Genomic DNA, 19,661 nt, shown 5'->3' with positions numbered 1-19,661 from the left:
TCCGAATGGCGAGGGATCCGGATAAAAGAGGACCGGAAAAGCGAGGTCTGACCGTACGTCTAAACAACGAGAATGCTTGCCCGGCATCCAACACATGCACTTCATGTACTGTCTCACATATAATTTTTTAGGCGTCTTAAAGTTTCCGTGTCGGGGGCCGGCCAGGTTTCAGGTGTAATGTAGAATTACCGGTAGGTGACCAGCCTACCCTTCACTGCATGTAATGTGTACTCTAGTGGTAGGTGACCAGCCTACCCTTCACTGCATGTAATGTGTACTCTAGTGGTAGGTGACCAGCCTACCCTTCACTGCTTGTAATGTGTACTCTAGTGGTAGGTGACCAGCCTACCCTTCACTAGGCAAAGCCCGATTTTGCCAGGGAAGCTTCGATATTTTGCCGCAAAATTTTGCTGGCTGATTGTCGATATTTTGCTTTCATTCTGCCAGGCCACTCGATATTTTGCTCCCTTTTTGCTCCAAAATTTGTGTCACGTGAGGGGAAAACTGACCGAAAGTGGGTCACGTGTTGGCAAAAAAAGAAAAAGCGAGTCACGTGTTGGTAAAACTGTGCGAAAATGAGTCACGTGCACCGTATAAGTGTAAAATCTCCCAACTTCCAGCGACCACACCGATATTTTGCTCCATTTTGCCAGCAAATTCCCTTTCAAAATTCTTCGATATTTTGCTAGCAGAATTGCTAGCAAAATCGGGCTATGCCTACCCTTCACTGCATGTAATGTGTACTCTAGTGGTAGGTGACCAGCCTACCCTTCACTGCATGTAATGTGTACTCTAGTGGTAGGTGACCAGCCTGCCCTGCACTGCATGTAATGTGTACTCTAGTGGTAGGTGACCAGCCTACCCTTCACTGCATGTAATGTGTACTCTAGTGGTAGGTGACCAGCCTACCCTTCACTGCATGTAATGTGTACTCTAGTGGTAGGTGACCAGCCTACCCTTCACTGCATGTAATGTGTACTCTAGTGGTAGGTGACCAGCCTACCCTTCACTGCATGTAATGTGTACTCTAGTGGTAGGTGACCAGCCTACCCTTCACTGCATGTAATGTGTACTCTAGTGGTAGGTGACCAGCCTACCCTTCACTGCATGTAATGTGTACTCTAGTGGTAGGTGACCAGCCTACCCTTCACTGCATGTAATGTGTTCTCTAGTGGTAGGTGACCAGCCTGCCCTTCACTGCATGTAATGTGTACTCTAGTGGTAGGTGACCAGCCTACCCTTCACATGTAATGTGTACTCTAGTGGTAGGTGACCAGCCTACCCTTCACTGCATGTAATGTGTACTCTAGTGGTAGGTGACCAACCTGCCCTGCACATGTAGTGTGTACTCTAGCGCCTTTTAGGTGTAATGTAAATTTAGGTGAATGGCTTTCCTCCAGAAATTAAAATTACACCAAAAATAACGTGTTATGCCGTACTTAATGATGTATTGTATTGTATTGTGATAATACTCATAAAAAGGACACACTTCAGGCTCATTACAAACATCTTGAAAGTTTTTGTCTTCACAAGTATACTTTCAAGATGTTTGTAATGAGCCTGAAGTGTGTCCTTTTTATGAGTATTATCGCATTTTTGTCTCAGAGGAAACTGTATTGTATTTATTATTTTTAAAAGGATTTCCCAAAGGCATAGCCGTAGCGCCATTGCACTCAACCTGAACACCCGGCGCTTAACATCATACATACAATTCAACTCCAGCAACTTGTTTACATTCTGCAGCCTCGGGAGTTAATAATTCGACCTTTTCTTCGCCCTCCATGTACTGAAAGAGTGCGGTCGAATGTTCTCTCGCTTCTCGGAGAAATTATGTCCTGGAAGTCGAAGAAATTGGAATAATTTAGGAGCAGGTGTCAAAGATTTTCCGCATATGAGAAGCGCCGAAGAGGCCGTGATCTTGCAGTAGTTTGCACGCGCTGACCCAAAATACGGGAATCTTTCAACCACCTTTCAAGGTCGGGGATCTTGGAGAATTTCGGAGAATCTCCTAAAGTTCACAAAGGATATTAGCGGAACACCTCTCCAAATTTTAGCAGAATCACGATCTTTTCCAAGAAAATTCAAGAAAACACCGTAAAAACTCTTCCTCTTGCAGGACTCCTTGAATAACACCTAAAGGCCCATTCAGAATACCGCTTTCTGTGATGTGATATGCGACTTGCGATGATGAATTTCGCAAAAGTCGCACTTTGGTCCACTTGTGGCCTTGCGACAGTACGCGGCAGGCATTTTCTTGCCGCCAGTGTTGTATATAATTATGGCGCATGTCGCGTCGCAAAAAGTGGCACTGTGAATGAGTCTCGGCTTTACATTGCTGCTTGTAAATGTCTTTTTCAATATCCACCTTCCTGACATAATGCAAAAGATCATTAAAAAAAGAAGTGTTCCCACACCGGGAATCGAACCCGGGCCGCGGCGGTGAGAGCGCCGAATCCTAACCACTAGACCATATGGGAGACACAATAAAATGCTGAGGACATTCCGAACATCAAGAGTGCAGAACACCCAGCTAGCTAGTGGTTCAGGAAATACATCACAGATGAGAGAGAGAGAGAGAGAGAGAGTAACAAAGGAGTAGTAATATTTCCACTCGCCCAAAAAATGGCTGGAAGACCGAAGTGCCCATAACTTGGGTATCCAGAAAACATGAACATGTATTCCGCATACCACACAGAATGCAAACTTTCGATTGGCACAACTCAACTTCAGCAGAATCACTCCTTTCGCAAAACAAAATTAGCAGTTTCCACTACTGGGGAGGAATTATCACCAACCGAAGGGGGCCCAGGGTTATAGACAAAGGGGGCGCAGCGCCCTCCTACTCTGATTGAGTGCCCCCAGTGAAAAAGTGCCACCCCCACCCCCCCCCCCCCCCCCCTCCCCACCACCACTGATTTGTCGATGTTCATGTTTGCTCATGCCATTCAACGAAAATACAGTCAACAGCCATTACTAGAGGATTCACAAAGGCACATTTAGTCTGGGGAGAAATCAGGGGTTCGGCCCGTACGTTGCCTTTTATATGGCAAGACAAATTTGGAAAATGGAAAACTGCGTTACAGGGTAACCGCTTCCCCTGCCCCTCACCTCTACTTATTTTGACCTTGCTAGAACCCTGGGGGCGTATTAATACGTATTACCAGTACATGATGTGTATACTATAGGTACCTGTTGCTGCAATAAGATGCGATGGCAGCTCTACTCCTTGCACCGAGGTCTGCAGGAATGATGAGCTCGCAGGGGACGATGTGAGCAAGGTGTGTGAGCAGCTGAGTGCGCGACGTATCGTCTGCAAACACTGAGTAGACAAGATCACCCGTCGCTGGTTGTACGGCTAGGGTGGTGGAGGAGAGAGAGAGAGAGAGAGAGAGAGAGAGAGAGAGAGAGAGAGAGAGAGAGAGAGAGAGAGAGAGAGAGAGAGAGAGAGAGAGAGAGAGAGAGAGAGAGAGAGAGAGAGAGAGAGAGAGGAGAGTGAGAGAGAGAGAGAGACCAACAAAACATAACCACACATACCAGACAGAGTACAGAAAGGCAAAAAGACATAGGCCACACACAAAGGCATAATAGACTCACTGTACACTGTATATAGAAACGACCCTAAACAAAGTAAAAGTGGGGAGGCTTCCTAAACAAGTAAACAAAAACTCAACCGCTGCAGTACACGACGGCACTGGAGAAAGCTACAACGAGAAACGTAGGAGACCACCCAGAACACTACGAGTACGTACGGCTTATACTGCAGAAAATATGATAGCATTCAAAACTTATTATGATACTTACTACAACTGCCACGTGCTCTGCAGAAGCCTCTTGCCGCCGCTGCTGCTGCTGCTGTGGTGGTGGTCACGGGATGTTGTAGACACCTCCGCATTTAGATCCCTCTCTGGCAGCATCGACGATGAACAACATGAAGCTATCGGTCGTACTCGACCATGCCTCAGCAGCCGATGCCTGGCCATCAGCAGCTCTGACGCCGAAGCCATCGCGCACCATGTGACCACCGTCGCCGCCAGCAGCACTGGTGACATCATCACCAGCACCGATGACATTGTGTTCACTGCCGGAACCGCCATCATGCGAAGCAGCGTAGCGGTCTAGCGATGACGACGATGCTGCTGCTCCTGCTGATCGCGGTGACACTGCCATTGTCGTGTTCTTGTTGTAAGTTTGAGTGGGTAACGGCGAGTCAAACTGTACTGGGAGGATACTGGTCAAGGAGTAGATCTACTAGAAATGGACAAGGATCATGAGAAAGTCAACGAACAAACAAGCAACGTGGAGACAGTAATTCCATCAAGGCTATGATTGTCACGAGAAAAAGTTACGGTTGCTTTGCACTGGACGTCCTTGTGTTTCGTGATGAGTCACTACTGACGGCACACCTAATCTTACTCACAGGTCTCTAGCAAGATTCCAAAAAGGAGACTGATGGGGTACAGTACTGCGGGTCGTAGAAGAACTGGCGGGGCGGGGGGCATCAAATTTGCCGAAACGTCAGAATTGACAAAAGCGAGTCCGGTGCTATTGCAGACTGAATGGGAAAGTGAATGGGAAAGTGAATGGGAAAGAGAGAGTCAGCTCTAAACTACTACCTCCTATAAATGAAGCTGCAGGAAGCCTCACCACTGCTACTCATTGATTTCTGTTCTTTGTTTTGTCTGCAAGATAACTCCACAAGAACACGCTATTGAAGTTTTGAAGTTGCTCATGTATGGCTCAAGACAAGAGTAGTATTTGTTGGCAGAACAGTACATGGACGCCAGTGCAAACAAACTGTGTTACGATGTTCATGCAATGAGAATGAGGAAGGGCACAGTACACAAAAGGGTAAGAGTGTGACCGAGACGCGGGGACGGGGTGGGAGGGGGGAAGAGCAGGACAAGAAGGATATCTTCACCGATAAGCGTTGCTCGCGTGTACAGCTCGCTCAGACTCCTCTCAAACGGCGCGCCCTTCTTGTCACTGAGTGCCTTGTGTGCCGCGCTCTCCACCTGCCGCACTACACCCACCTTGTAACCTGCCATTACCAGCCTGAACAAGACAGGCATACAAACAAACATACACACACCTTGTAACCTGCCATTACCAGCCTGAACAAGACAGGCATACAAACACACATACACACACACACACACACACAGTTCATTATTCTTGCGAGAACTGTGGCAATACGCTCAGTGAGAAGGCAGATACAGCATGTGCTTGTGGTGAAGTAAATACAGCTAAAGAAACAAACATGCGTGCACGGTTATTGACACCAGAGGACCGGCGCAAGCAGTTTTTGATTGATCCGACCATACCCTAGTCTTTCATACAGTTTGTGTATGATATGGAGGGTAGTCACATGACTTTCATACAGTTTGTGTATGATATGGAGGGTATACACATGACTTTCATACAGTTTGTGTATGATATGTAGCGGGGTATACACATGACTTTCATACAGTTTGTGTATGATATGTAGCGGGGTATACACATGACTTTCATACAGTTTGTGTATGATATGGAGGGTATACACATGACTTTCATACAGTTTGTGTATGATATGGAGGGTATACACATGACTTTCATACAGTTTGTGTATGTGATATGGAGGGTAGTCACATGACTTTCATACAGTTTGTGTATGATATGGAGGGTATACACATGACTTTCATTCAGTTTGTGTATGATATGGAGGGTATACACATGACTTTCATACAGTTTGTGTATGATATGGAGGGTAGTCACATGACCTTCATACAGTTTGTGTATGATATGGAGGGTATCAGTGATCTAGCCAAAGCTGCATGCAGTCACCCCCATGTAGACTGTAGTGCACTGCACTAGCACTTGAGTGGAGATGGTGGAGTACAACCCATATCCTAGGCGTAGGTATGTACAGTACAGTACGTAGCACTGGCTACTCAGGCTCAGTGCTAGCTCTTCACTAGAGATCAAGCTCAAATGCACTTGAGTATGCACTTGAGTACGTCAGTAAAATGTAACAGGTTGGGTCATGGTTCGCTGCTTCTGGTGGTGTACAGGCTGTGGCTAGGCTGGGTCTTGTCAGATGACCAATGTACACTGCATGCAGACATGACGTTGGTGAACACATGATCCATGCTCATGTAGCTGTTTGCTTCCTTTTTCATATTTTGTTAATTATTTACCTATAATCACATTTTCACAACTGCCTGATGAATGCCCATAATTGGACGAAGCGAAAGGAGATGCAAGCTGCAATGAAAGATTTGTAGTGGTGTGTGTGTGTCTGTGTGGATACGTGACTGATGGCGGGGGTCTGGGGGCGCAGCCCCCAGAACGATGCATTTTAACTAGAACGTTGGCCGGCTGGCATAAAATCCTGGCTAGACCTCTGGGTATACACATGACTTTCATACAGTTTGTGTATGATATGGAGGGTAGTCACATGACCTTCATACAGTTTGTGTATGATATGGAGGGTATACACATGACTTTCATACAGTTTGTGTATGATATGGAGGGTAGTCACATGACCTTCATACAGTTTGTGTATGATATGGAGGGTATACACATGACTTTCATACAGTTTGTGTATGATATGGAGGGTAGTCACATGACTTTCATACAGTTTGTGTATGATATGGAGGGTAGTCACATGACTTTCATACAGTTTGTGTATGATATGGAGGGTAGTCACATGACCTCCTCAGCAGTAAACACATGTTGGTGGGCAAAACGCTGGTCCAACCATGGCCTGACCAAAACGCTGGTCCAACCATGGCCTGACCAAAACGTTGGTCCAGCCATGGCCTGACCAAAACGTTGGTCCAACCATGGCCTGACCAAAACGTTGGTCCAGCCATGGCCTGACCAAAACGTTGGTCCAGGCATGGCCCGGCCAACCGGACCGGTTCCGCCGGGCCTACACGCCAAAGACGATGAGAGACAAGCGAGCACAGCAGTTCTAACCGTACCTACGCACGTGAACAGGCAGCCGCTGCACGGGTATGCTGGCGTTCATGAAGTTGTGCATCGGGTGGCAGAAGATGTTGAGAACACGAGCTGCAACCTGCATGCCGATAGCAATAGCAGATGTCACAGACAGGCGGAAGGATAGGTGAAACTTGACACAAACACACAAACTTGAAAGCAGTGCAGCAGACAAATACCATACGCACAAACAGACGGACAGACACAGAGAGAGAGAGAGAGAGAGAGAGAGAGAGAGAGAGAGAGAGAGAGAGAGAGAGAGAGAGAGAGAGAGAGAGAGAGAGAGAGAGAGAGAGAGAGAGAGAGAGAGAGAGAGAGAGAGAGAGAGAGAGAGAGAGAGAGAGAGAGAGAGAGAGAGAGAGAGAGAGAGAGAGAGAGAGAGACACACACACACACACACACAGACAGATGAAAAAAATGGTAGATAGACAAGCCACGCAACCTTTTGTAGAGGGATCACAACGCGGCCAGCCAGATGGGCAAGGACAACTAAACATATCACACAGAGATGGAACTGGATTCCCACGAACTATCATACCAATTCACAAACCGATCTTTTCCAGTGAAACTGCAGCAGCTAAATATACACCCTCTAGGTGAGAAAGCAACATTGCACCCAAACCAGCAGAATAGTAATAAGACAACAACTTCTAAGACAGAAAGAATCTAAGCATCAATATAGGGCGAAACGTTCCCCGGCCCTCACAGCCACGACTGCCTTGTTCGTTTCTTGGGCTTCTCATCTTATCTCATCAAGAGAGACTTCAACGCCTATGCAACCTAGCCCTGCGAGCCGTGTACAACCTTACCTCCCGTACCCGTATGACTCCCGTGTATGCGGAACACAACCTGCTTCGTGTACACCAGCTCTTGCGTGAGACAGTGTGCTCGCTGGTCTACCGGTGCCTACATTCCACCATGGAGCAGCCGCTGATCAGCGCATTATTTGGAGATTTCGTCACTCCGACTAGGGCTGGCCAAACGCGCGGCTCCCAATAACATCTGCTGCAGCTTCCATCCAGAACTCATCCCGTGTCTCTTTCTGCTGCACGCGTTCGGAACAGTCTTCCACCTGATGCGAGAAACATCACGTCCCCCCTCCAGTTCAAGGGTGTGTTGCACGCGTATTGTCTTACTGTAGCATGACAGCAACCCCCCTCCCCTATCTTGAGTATAGTACTAGTAGTATGTAGTAATCCTGATGCTCTGATACATGCCGAGGCTAGCTGTGCTCAGTCTCCGGCTAGCTGTATGCTCAGTATACATTCTTGATCTTCTCTTCTTCTTTTTTTTCCTTTCTCTTTTCTTTAAAATGTTTTACTGCCAGATGTCGTCTTCATATAAGGAGGCAGATATGCCTGTTTGTTGTACGACTTTAAATAAATCCAACCAACCAACCAACCAACCATCTCTCTTTGTCTCTCTCTTTCTCTCATTTATCCCTCTTTCTCTCATCTCTCCCCCCCCCCTTTCTCTCTCTCTCTCTCTCTCTCTCTCTCTCTCTCTCTCTCTCTCTCTCTCTCTCTCTCTCTCTCTCTCTCTCTCTCTCTCTCTCTCTCTCTCTCTCTCTCCCTCCCTCCCTCCCTCCCTCCCTCTCTCTCTCTCTCTCTCTCTCTCTCTCTCTCTCTCTCTCTCTCTCTCTCTCTCTCTCTCTCTCTCTCTCTCTCTCTCTCTCTCTCTGTCTGTCTGTCTGTCTGTCTGTCTGTCTGTCTGTCTGTCTGTCTGTCTGTCTGTCTGTCTGTCTGTCTGTCTGTCTGTCTGTCTGTCCATCTCTGTCTGTCTGTCCATCTGTCTCTGTCTGCCTGTTTCTTCATCTCTTACTGTAGCACATGGCATGCTCACACACGTAGAAACGCTCGCCGACGAGCACCCTACCTCGGCATCCTCGCCAAAGAAGCGGAACTTGTACCCGCACTCGACCATGAGCAGTACGCCGGGGTTCGCGTCGCGTATCGCCATGTACTGCTTCTCAAGCGGTGTGTACGGCGAACCCTTAGCACAGCTGCTGGACGATGGCGAAGAGGTCAGCCGTGATGATACCGAGGACGGAGACAATAGCGTCCTTGAAGACACCGGCGTGGAAACGTGACTGGCGGGGGACGAAAATGCGACAATGGAAGCTGCCAACAAACAAACACAAAAACACCAACAGGAGAGATGAGTATGCGCATACACGTAAACTGATAGAAACATTCAACAATTACACATTCTTCCTTGAAGACCAGAGTGAAGTTCCCTGCATACGAGTACATTCAAGAGCGGAAAAGCCAAGCACAAAGGAATTTGCTTTTTGGCCAGGTTTTACATAATCTGGCCAGGTTTCTAAATTAATGTGTGCGCGTGATAGAACACAGCCCGACGTTCTAGTACACAACACATTGAGTTGTAACTCCTGCATCCCAAACTAGGAGATTGGGAATTGGGTGCATGCATACAGTACCGCCGGGCACTGAAGAACGACCAGGCTAGAATTTCACCAAGCACAGCATACCAATGTATATACGGTGACCCAACAGTGCATAGACTGTAATACATGAAAATAAGAACGGTCTAGGCTAGGAGGCTGACCCCCTCCCAGTTCTTTGGCCATAGACTGTCCTGTACACACACACACACACACACACACACACACACACACACACACACACACACACACACACGCTTGACACGCGTATCGCTCCCACCTTTGATATCCGACGTTGACGACGACGACGATGCAGATGAAGCTGGCCGCCGCACACGCTTGGCCGGAGGAGAAGCCACTGGCTGCGATCGACTTCGCGGCGTGGTCGAGCTCACCAACACCAGGTCATCATCATCATCACCATCTTCATCGCCACCAGTACAGGTACCGGTAACAGTCGTAGCAGCAGCAGCAGCAGCAGCAGCAGCAGCAGCAGCAGCACGGGTAGGGCTCTCCACTACATCATCAGCTCTGCCGTCACTCGCGCCAGCCTCCAGTGAACCAGACAGCCGTAGGCTTGAGCCTTTAGCACATGCGGCCTGCTGGCAAGCACGGCTGGAACTGGAGCTGGAGGAGGATGCCGATGTGGTGGACGATGCGCCGCTTTGCAATGGCATGCACTGCTGGAAACGCTGCAGGCGAGTCAGCGTGGCAGGTGCAAGCTCTGCAGATGCTAAATGACGAGTGCATGCGCGTGGACATGAGCATTCAAGTACACATACGTACGCGTGCACACACACACACACACACACACACATACACATACACACACACACATACACACACACACACACACACACACACACACACACACACATGCACGCACACACACACGTACGCAGAAGGTAAGTACATTTTTCAGCTACTATACTGTATCTTGTAGCACATGTAGATGCATGTGCTACAAGATACAGCAAGATACACGCTACGCGCATGCTACAATATACAGCCAATCCCCAACCAACCTTCTGAACAATATCTCAACATTAGAGAGGTTCCGCACTACGTTAGTGGGCAGGAAAAAACCGTGAAATCGCGAGTTTGCACTCCACTTACGGAAAGTTGTCTACATAGAGTACGTAGATAGGGCTGTGATAACGTAGCTGGTCCGTAAGTGGATTGGGGCACAAACTTATGACTCCCTCCCCAGGTCGATCTGGTCGTACACTGCTGCGTTCGGAGTTGCCAAGGGCAGCTACGTGATTTGAAAACTCTGTATGGCGGAACACAGATGCGCATGCAGTTTACGTAAGACGTTCCGTAGATCGACTACGTTTTTTACTAATGTAATTACGTTACGTGGAACCTCTCTACTGTCTGAACAATGTGCGTCTCAAAGACAAACGCTATTCTCCTGTAGTTAGTACTGCTGTCTATAGATGCACACATGCATGTATACATGTACACTTCCTACCTGCAACAGGATGACTGCCATTGCTGCTGTTGTCATGACTACCACCACCATCATACACTACATATACTTGAACAGCTGATGTTTTTGCTGCTGCTGTTGCCGCCACCGGTGTTGACGGAGGCTGTCGAGAAAGAGGAAGGGTTGCATTCCCACGTGCACACACATACACACACACACACACGCACACGCATGCATGCACGCATGCACCCACGCACGCACCCACGCACACATGCACACACACACACACACACACACACACACACACACACACACACACACACACACACACACACACACACACATGATGACATGGATATGTACAAGACGCACAAGCACGTGTTTCCTCTACGGCTTTCTGTTGCACATCTGCTGACATGCACAACCAGTGCAGTTAGTTTAGGAGTTACATACTCATCTGAGCCAGAGCACGCCTGAACGCGACCTCATTCACTCGGCCGAATCGAAGCATGGATTTAGGCTGCGTTTACACGACAACGCTGGGGGTGAAAACGCAAGAAAATCCTTTCGGATGCATGGTTCATTTACACGGTACAAAGAGCAAAACGTAAAAGTTGTACACCAAAACGGAAGAAAACCAAAACGCTGGCCAAGGTGGAAGAATTTGAAAACGGAAATGTTCTGCCGGATAAATTTGGGTTTGTAAATAGTCGAAACGGTATGCTAGCCTCGTTTCCGGCACGTGTGTTTCGTTTTCGGCCGTTTACACGGATCCGACAATCCAAAAAATTGTTTTTATAATTTTCATCATGTGACGAGTATTGTTTTGTGGCCTGTTCTCAATAGACCCTTTGCACAATAACGGTCACGTGATCCGAGACGGGGCATCCTCTTCGATTTTTGTGCAGAGTATCAGTTGTTGAGCATGGTGGAACAATGTATTTTTCCATTTTGGAGATGGAGGGGAGAGTGTCGAGTGGTTTGCCATCGATGGCTGTGGAACCCGTGGACGAACTGTCAAATAAAGAATGGTCTGTGAAGGAACTGAACAGTTTTCTGCTGAATGAGGGTGCGTATCTGTCTGGAAAAAGAAGGAGTCGTTGGAGCGGTAAGTTTTCCGCATTCAGTGGATATTTCGGATTACTGTAGATTGAAATATTTTTCGTTTCTCTACCTTCTCTCCTCTGTCGATGTAGAGAACACTTCTCTATGCAGAACCCTGATGCTCCTAGAACTAAGAAGGGCACCACTTCCTCGAGTGTACCTTCATCATGCCCAACATTTCATGCGTCCGACTCCCAGTGGATGAGTGATGAACCTCTGTTTCCCAGAGTGAGTGCCACACCATGCGTGCTCGTCTCCAACGCAGGGGCAAGTCGCCGACGACAGTGAAGAGGGAGCTGATGGAGTAGTACTAGTGAACAAGCCCGTGTGTCCACGAGTTTTACTTTGGTGGCTATGTGCATAATGTGAAAGTCGGTCATATCGTGCACGCAGCCACAGCTCGAACTCAGATGACTTTCTCCGCACACCTGAGCGATGAGGCTGCGTCTCTCTCCACTTCAACATCAGCAGCTCGAGCAGCGCCAGCAAGCAGTCGATCTTCCAATAGCGAAGACAGGGATGCGTCTTGCCTTTTTCTCAAGCTCCAGAGTCTCTTGGCAGGGCGTTCATTATCTTAGCAAAAGCAAGGATGAAAGTCGTCATGGACAAAGTGTTCCGAGCACAACACTGTGAACGATATCGCATGCACTGCGGCCCTCTTCTCGCCAGATAGCCAGGATTCCAGAGTGTGGAATGCCAGCATCACCAGGGAACGCATGGAAAGACAAGTGGGTTCCTTAGACTAACGTTAGGGATGACGGTTGGTGCAAACAAGAACCCAGCAGTGGTCCTTGGAAAGCATTTCGAAACTTCTTCCTTCTAAACTAAAAAACTTCAAATGAAAAAAGGCTGGGGAGTACATACATGAACATCGCGTCGGGACCGTGAAAACACAGCCTGTCACAGGAAATTTGATCACGTCCTGCAGCAAACCATGCATGCTGGTTGCATGCCAAGTGTGCAGCGCCTGCACAGCATGCCCCGTCTCGACCCCTCTCGCTTATTGTGCAAAGTGTCTATTATTGCTTGAGTGTGATCGGTGCTTCCACGACAACACTTGGCACATGACGAACTTTTGCGGATCCTTTGCTCCCGTCACGTCCCGTGTAGACGCACGAAAACGATACTTGTACAAACGGAGACCACCTCGGATCAGCTTTGATCGTGTAAACGCACGAAAACGAAAAAAGAAATGCGGGACTGAAAACGGAAAACTGGCCGTGCGTTGTCGTGTAAACGCAGCCTTAGTTGTACAAACTGTACTGCATTGGTATATATTAAATTTTCTGTTCGAATTCACGAAAATTATTATGCTTGATTTTCCCGGAATCATTTTCAGTCACGAAAACGACATGAACGCTACAGGATGTACACCATTTTTCCTACGAGCAAGTCTCTACTCATCACAGAGGAACGGTCGAGAAGCATACAGTACTGCTAGCTGGGATTCACAACGTCCCAATCCCGTCTGGATGCCGCTCACCTTCACGTTGAAGAATTTGGAGAGCGTGGCCTGTTGCTGTCCGCCTTTCTCCGGGGTCTGCTTTGAAGAGCTGGTCGTGGTCTTTCCACCATATGATGAGGCACCAGGTGACTTTCTGGAGTACCAAGGCCGTTTGGACGACTTCATCGTACTATCCAATTACTGTCTAGTATTAATTTATCTGGGAGAAATATCCACCCACTGACTCGTGACTGAGCCTTCCTTGATTTGGTTTGAATGAAAGATGGGTTTTACAATTTTCGCTTTTCGCGGGGTGCGGTCGGATCCGGCGCCTCATTGGCGTCGGATTATAAAAAAATGTACATACCGCGTACGTACCGGTACTTGCAATGCATCATTGCATTGGAAAGGCTTCCTGTCTGAAGCCTTTCCATACTGCACTGGTACTCGATGTTCCAGTTTTGTGACACGAGAATGGCACGAGAATTAGTGTACCGCTGAGTGTACCGCTATACACGTGGTTGACACTTTAAATAGTCGACACGTTGTTGATACTTTTTTGACACGTGACCCCGTCAACGGTCTGCTTTGTGCCAATGCCACCCGGTAAACGCCGATGTCGCGTACGACAAAGACGACTATCCCGTACGCGAAATAGTTGAGAACTGCATGACGTGGACCTGACGGCAAGGACAACTGCGAGGAGGCCCCTTTCGGTACCCCTGACGGGAAGGAGAACTGCAGAAGTCGACGAAGTCGAACGAGGAGGCCCCTTTTCCGTACCCCATACTGCAAAGTGCCATTGATGGATACCTTTTGCACCTGGAACGACCCCTTAAACGCTGTCGCGGCGACTATCCCGTACGCGAAATAGTTGAGAACTGCTGACGTGGACCTTTTGCACCTGGAACGGCCCCGTAAACGCTGTCGTGTCGGCGGGGTGAATGTGCAGGGTACTAGGGTGAAAAGAATTGCTGCAAAGACGTCCCCTCTACTAGGCTCTAGGCCTTTGCCTTTGGAGACATCGTCGGCGAACTGAATGCGCAGGGCGAAAAGAATTGCTGCAAAGACGTCCGCTCTAGGCCTTTGGAGGCATCGTGGGAACTCCTTCCGGTACTGTACAAACTGCTGACGTGGCCGTGGACATGTACATGGAGAGTCATGGTGGGACTTCATGTACATGGCCATATGGATACATGGTGGGAATTCCTTCCGGCACCCCCGTACCGCAAAGCCAACGGTGGGGAAGGAGAAGTGCAGACGTGCAGGAAGACGAACGAGGAGGAACCAGGACGAGCGAGCAATGGCAGGACTAACTGGACCGTAAGTAATAGCTGAATTGTGCATGACAACTTGACATCCATGCGGCACTCGCCACTTGCCACTGCATATTTCTTGTCCACTAACAATGTCTCTCCTCTGCCCCCTGTGTGTCCACGGCCCTGTTTCTGAATTGGCCCGATGAATCGAATGTCTTCCGCAACTGGAACGGCCCCGTGAACGCTGTCGCGTCGGCGACTGAATGCGCAGGAGGGAAAATATTGCTGCGAAGACGTCTCCTCTAGACGACGGTAAGGCACCCGATTGATATGTTGCCAGTGTGTGCCAGGGTATCGCGCGATGGTGAATGAGGAATGATGAAGGGTACGGTGGGACTGTAGACCTGTTACCTTCTACTAACACGTTATCAGGTGGAGAGTGTCTTGTACTCACGTTATCAGGTCGAGAGCGTATTGTAGTCACTCTCTCTATTCCTGTACTTCATTACGTTTAAGGTGTACGTATAACTTCTCAAAAAAATGTAATGGTCTACAGTCGTGTCGGAAGGGTACGGTGGGACTGTAGACATGTTACCTTCTAACACGTTATCAGGTGGAGAGTGTCTTGTACTCACGTTATCACTATTATCAGGTCGAGAGCGTATTGTAGTCACTCTCTCTATTCCTGTACTTCATTACGTTTCAGGTGTACGTATAACTTTTCCAAAAAAAATTTAATGGTTCACGTCTTCAGATAGAGAGCGTATTGCACCCACTGTCTAGTCTCTGTAGTGCATTGAGATTTTGTTGATCGAACATGAAATGGATACACAGACAAAGCCAGGCCAAGTACATGGCGAGATGTCGCCAGAAGAACGTCTTCAGGTAGAGAGCGTATTGCACCCACTGTCTAGTCGATTTTGTGGATCGCACATGAAATGGATACACAGACAAAGCAGGCCAAGTACATGAGAGAGTGGACGATGTGCAGATCGACACGGCCTGCGGGTACTTCATTAAAGTTACCCGTGACATAACTAGGATAAAAGTTAATCACTGCAAAAACATTGCCAAGTATGTGAGCACTTTGGACTTGACAGAAGAGTGCACGGGCGACGTTGACAAAACATACCGCGGTGACTGTCACTATCATGACAGCAGGGCACATCGCACGCAGCATCGCAGATCGTGTCGAATTGCGCATCATAATAATTATTGCAAAATTGCTCCTGTGCATGCAAGTGGATTTCATTGCACTTCTCAGTTTGGGAAATGCTCGATTATGACAATTCTCCGTGTGAGTGCACTAGCCCTGAACAGACATGTAGGTGAACCGTTTGTGGTGTCTCATAGCCTACCTCACGACCTTCTGCTTTCTTTCTTCATCACTTGTATCTTGCAGGTATATCATCCCGTGACGACCACATTGAAGTCTGAATTTGAAGTGTGAAGATGCTTCAGCAACCACATCGTACTTTTCCATTGCTTTCATTGTGCTTCTACTGTGCATGTGCGTAACTTGTGGGGTAAACATGTGATGACATTGTATGCTGGCGACACGGTCAGATGTTCATGCGTCTAACGTACACCTGGTGCTGCATGTTATGCATTGAAAAGGGTTTGCCACTTGCGATCCTGGGACGAGTATCAGGTCCGCTTTGTCCTGTGTGGGCTGTATCAGATTGCTGTTCACTTCTCTATCTGTTGGATATGTGACTTTCTGCAAGTTTCTGGTGTATGATGGCCACGTCCTTGCTTGTCACTTTGTATGATATTACATTCTGTATTCGTTGCTTCCATGGCATGGTCTGCAAACTGCAATCCTTGGGCAAATGTCATGTTTGCTATGTTGTGCTTTGGCCGTCAGCTTGTCTACACGCTGTAGTTGAATTATTTTTGTTTCACAACTGACTTCCTCAAGTACGGTGGCCACTGCTTTGCATGGCATTATACATGAAGAATTTCCTGTTTGTGTCGTGTGCATGTGCGTATGTGTGCGTGGCCACGTGTGTGTGCCGTGTGCATACACATGTTTGTGTATCTGTGTGCGGGGTAGCGAGGCGGGGAGGGCTGGTATGTATCAGTGTGTTATTGCAGTCGCATGGCTACATACAGTACATTGCGTGCGTGGTCATCATGTATTTGTTTACCTTCGGGGTTGGGGTGGGGAGGGAACGGAAAAAGAGCTGAAATTATCCATATAAAAATCGCTCTGTGAGCGGTTCTGAAAAACCTTTACTGGTACTGCCCCGTCGTAAAAGTAAGAAATTAGAACTGGCCCATTGTCCCCCCAAATGCGAACTGATCCACCTAAATCGCGAATGACGGGACCCGAACGCACCAGTAGCACGAGGTTCCTACCTGTGGATGCAGATGGGGACGTTGGTCCGGACCATAGGCCATGTAGTATGTACTGTACTAGCGGTAGGCTTCCCTATCAAAATAATAAATTCTACTACTAATACTGGTATACCCTATGATAATTGCCGTGATCCTGTGCCCTCCCGACCTCGTGCTACTGGTGCGTTCGGGTCCCGTCATTCGCGATTTAGGTGGATCAGTTCGCATTTGGGGGGACAATGGGCCAGTTCTAATTTCTTACTTTTACGACGGGGCAGTACCAGTAAAGGTTTTTCAGAACCGCTCACAGAGCGATTTTTATATGGATAATGGGTACTTGTAGATCTACGAGCCGGCAGCAACAAAATCAAGCACCAAAGTAAGTTTGCCAAAGGCAAACGCGCTAGCCGGTCCAACTCCGGCAACGGTGCAGATTCTACTCCTTCTCCACGCATGTACATACTACCGGTACTATCATTGTGTGAAGAGTACAAAAAAATGAGTACTCGTAGATCTACTCAGATCAGTCTCAGTAAATCTAGTAGATCTACCACCAACCACCGCAGGCGACAAACGACGAAAAACATCGCTGCTAGCTGTCATTCATTTTTTTAGTTGACCCCAGACCAGTCACAAAAATTAATCCACAGGGTTGGCCTTTTGCAAGTAAGTAAGTTTTGGAAGGTCGGAGGCTGAGTCGGAAATAAGTCACGCATGAAGCATTAAGCAACGGTGAGACGGTCCGCAATCCCTCACGGCCTCAGCTGCAGTCCCACCATACGGGGAAGTCAGATCAGCAGGAAAGGCCCCCATAAATAGGCACAGTCTGTAGTTGCGCCTGACATAATTCCCTCTGCCGATGCTGTTGCTCGCTAGCTCGCCAGAAATCGAGTCATGGGCGCTAATTTGTCGTACACTAGAGTGGACCTGAGTGGTCGTGTTGCAATCGTAACCGGTGCTAACTCTGGTACAGGCTATGAGACTACGAAAGCCCTGGCCAGGATGGGGGCCAAGGTCATCATGGCCTGCAGATCACAGAGCAGAGCAGAGCAGGTAAGAGGGACAGACAGTAGATCACGGTAGATACCCCGCCAGCGCTGTGTGCAGGCACGCTACCACCGAGTAGCAGAGTACTGCAGCATATCTGCATCCGCGGGATTGATTTGGAATTAATATTTGGAAACCATAGAATTAAAATGATGTGTCAGCCAGGATAGATGCTACCGGCATGCGAAAGAAGTCATAATGATGAGTCAGCAGAATTCCGGAACCGATAAAAAGTAGTAAAAAAAAGAAGTAAATTATCGTGTCCGTTCCCGAAGGGAACTCACGACGGCCGCTAACACCCGGTAAACCCTAGCGGCATCATGTCCAGCGCCTAACGGTGGGGGTGAGTGGATAAGTCTCACAACCACACCGTTGGTCCATTGTTATTGCTTATTAGGCATCATGCCTGTTTTGATTTCCACTATTAAAATAAAGTATACAGCAACAACGTATACAACCACTGGCACAAGTGCCGAGCAACCCCATTAGCCACATCCGGAACCGATTATGGGTGCTAACAACAAAAAACCGCGGAACCGCTTATGTGCACTGTGTACATGCATGCAGAGTGACTGGCTAGCGCATCGCTAGCGCACCGCATATTTGGCCGAAAATGTGTTGCAGGCGAAATTTTGTTCTGCAAGGTTCAGTGTGACAGTGTATACAGGCAGCAGCAGTACAGGTCGGAAATCCGTTGCAGCCGAAGTGTGTTTTAGACCTGGGAGGCCGAAGTTTGAATGGGTCGAATATTTGCAGACTTACAGTACACCATGTTTATCTTGTATACACCCAGGCGCGTGCCCCGTATGGGTTCCTGGGTGCCCGAAACCCCCCTTTTTCGCTCAAAATGCAGGATTTTGCTTCATTTTTTGAAAATATTCCCGGGGACGTCCCCCGGAAACCCCCCTTGAAGGGCACCGGCGCACGCGCCTGAGTCACCATGACTGGTGCCGTGTTTTATCCCATGGAGAGACAAGAACCCGGGCCATGCAGAACTAGTCTTACCAGTTGGTTGAAAGGCTGGCCCAGTGCTAAGACCAACCTTTCAAGTTTCAAACAACGATGGTGTGTGTCAATAGCAAGCGCGATACAAATGCAGGAACGGTCAGACCCTTGTCGCACCAATCTGCTACTGCTTTCCGACGGTCAAAGAAATGTTTTTCTTGCTCTCTTGCTTTCTTTTTCAATGAAGTCTGCACCATTGCTCATTCCAGTATAGGGGCTGAAAAATGTCACAGGCAGTGCGACAGCCATGCAGCACGGAGCCTGTAATGACACCACCGACTTTTGGGATTCACTTGGCCGTCCAGTCTTTGCATGGATCCATACACGGCGGTTTGTTTGGTTTTCATTCACAGCATTGTGACACATCGGCAGACAGTGCTTGGACTGGGACCTCCCTGTCAGGGATTGCTCCTGGTACTGAAAAAATCACATGTACATGTACGTGCAACACGAGGCATCCAACCACCACATCTCGTGCTTCTCAATGGGCGGAGTGAATCCAAAAGTTGGTATTTGTCGTTAGACTTTGACTTATAACGACTTCTGACGCCATCGCTCTCGATCCCTATTGTCTTTGAGGTCACACTGTGTATGTCACCATTGCAACAATGATAATAGCATTATGTCATAATATGTCATGTGCTGTAT

The 19,661-nt window shown here is 48.2% G+C and overlaps 2 protein-coding genes and 1 non-coding gene across 4 annotated transcripts in view; 1 reads left to right on the top strand and 2 right to left on the bottom strand.

Moving 5' to 3' along the window:
* Positions 1–2,405: 2,405 nt before the first annotated feature.
* Trnae-cuc (transfer RNA glutamic acid (anticodon CUC)) lies at positions 2,406–2,477 on the bottom strand. Its single transcript has one exon. It is a non-coding gene; the product is annotated as a tRNA-Glu (tRNA).
* Positions 2,478–4,572: 2,095 nt separating this feature from the next.
* On the bottom strand, positions 4,573–13,619 carry LOC135819862 (uncharacterized). 2 transcript variants are annotated; one of them, XM_065333145.1, is made up of 6 exons: positions 13,402–13,619; positions 10,857–10,977; positions 9,663–10,115; positions 8,854–9,098; positions 6,963–7,057; positions 4,573–5,052 (listed from the first exon to the last, which is right to left on the bottom strand). In XM_065333145.1, exons 1-6 carry the CDS (start codon positions 13,546–13,548, stop codon positions 4,809–4,811), a joined length of 1,305 nt encoding a protein of 434 aa, XP_065189217.1. In that variant the 5' UTR covers positions 13,549–13,619; the 3' UTR covers positions 4,573–4,808. The 2 variants fall into 2 exon arrangements, with proteins under 2 accessions (XP_065189217.1, XP_065189218.1); XM_065333146.1 differs by having other exon boundaries at positions 4,989–5,111.
* Positions 13,620–17,592: 3,973 nt separating this feature from the next.
* The window catches only part of LOC135819861 (WW domain-containing oxidoreductase-like), an 11,292-nt gene continuing 9,223 nt past the window's right edge, over positions 17,593–19,661 (top strand). Inside the window, exon 1 of the mRNA XM_065333144.1 lies at positions 17,593–18,014. Coding sequence (XP_065189216.1) covers positions 17,856–18,014 — 159 coding nt within the window. The 5' untranslated portion in view covers positions 17,593–17,855. The remainder of the gene's footprint in view (positions 18,015–19,661) is intronic.

The sequence above is a fragment of the Sycon ciliatum genome, chromosome 6 (assembly GCF_964019385.1).
Source record: "Sycon ciliatum chromosome 6, ocSycCili1.1, whole genome shotgun sequence".
Taxonomy (NCBI): Eukaryota; Metazoa; Porifera; class Calcarea; order Leucosolenida; family Sycettidae; genus Sycon; species Sycon ciliatum.
The sequence above is the reverse complement of the archived record's forward strand: the minus strand, read 5'-3'. Positions and strand labels throughout refer to the sequence as shown.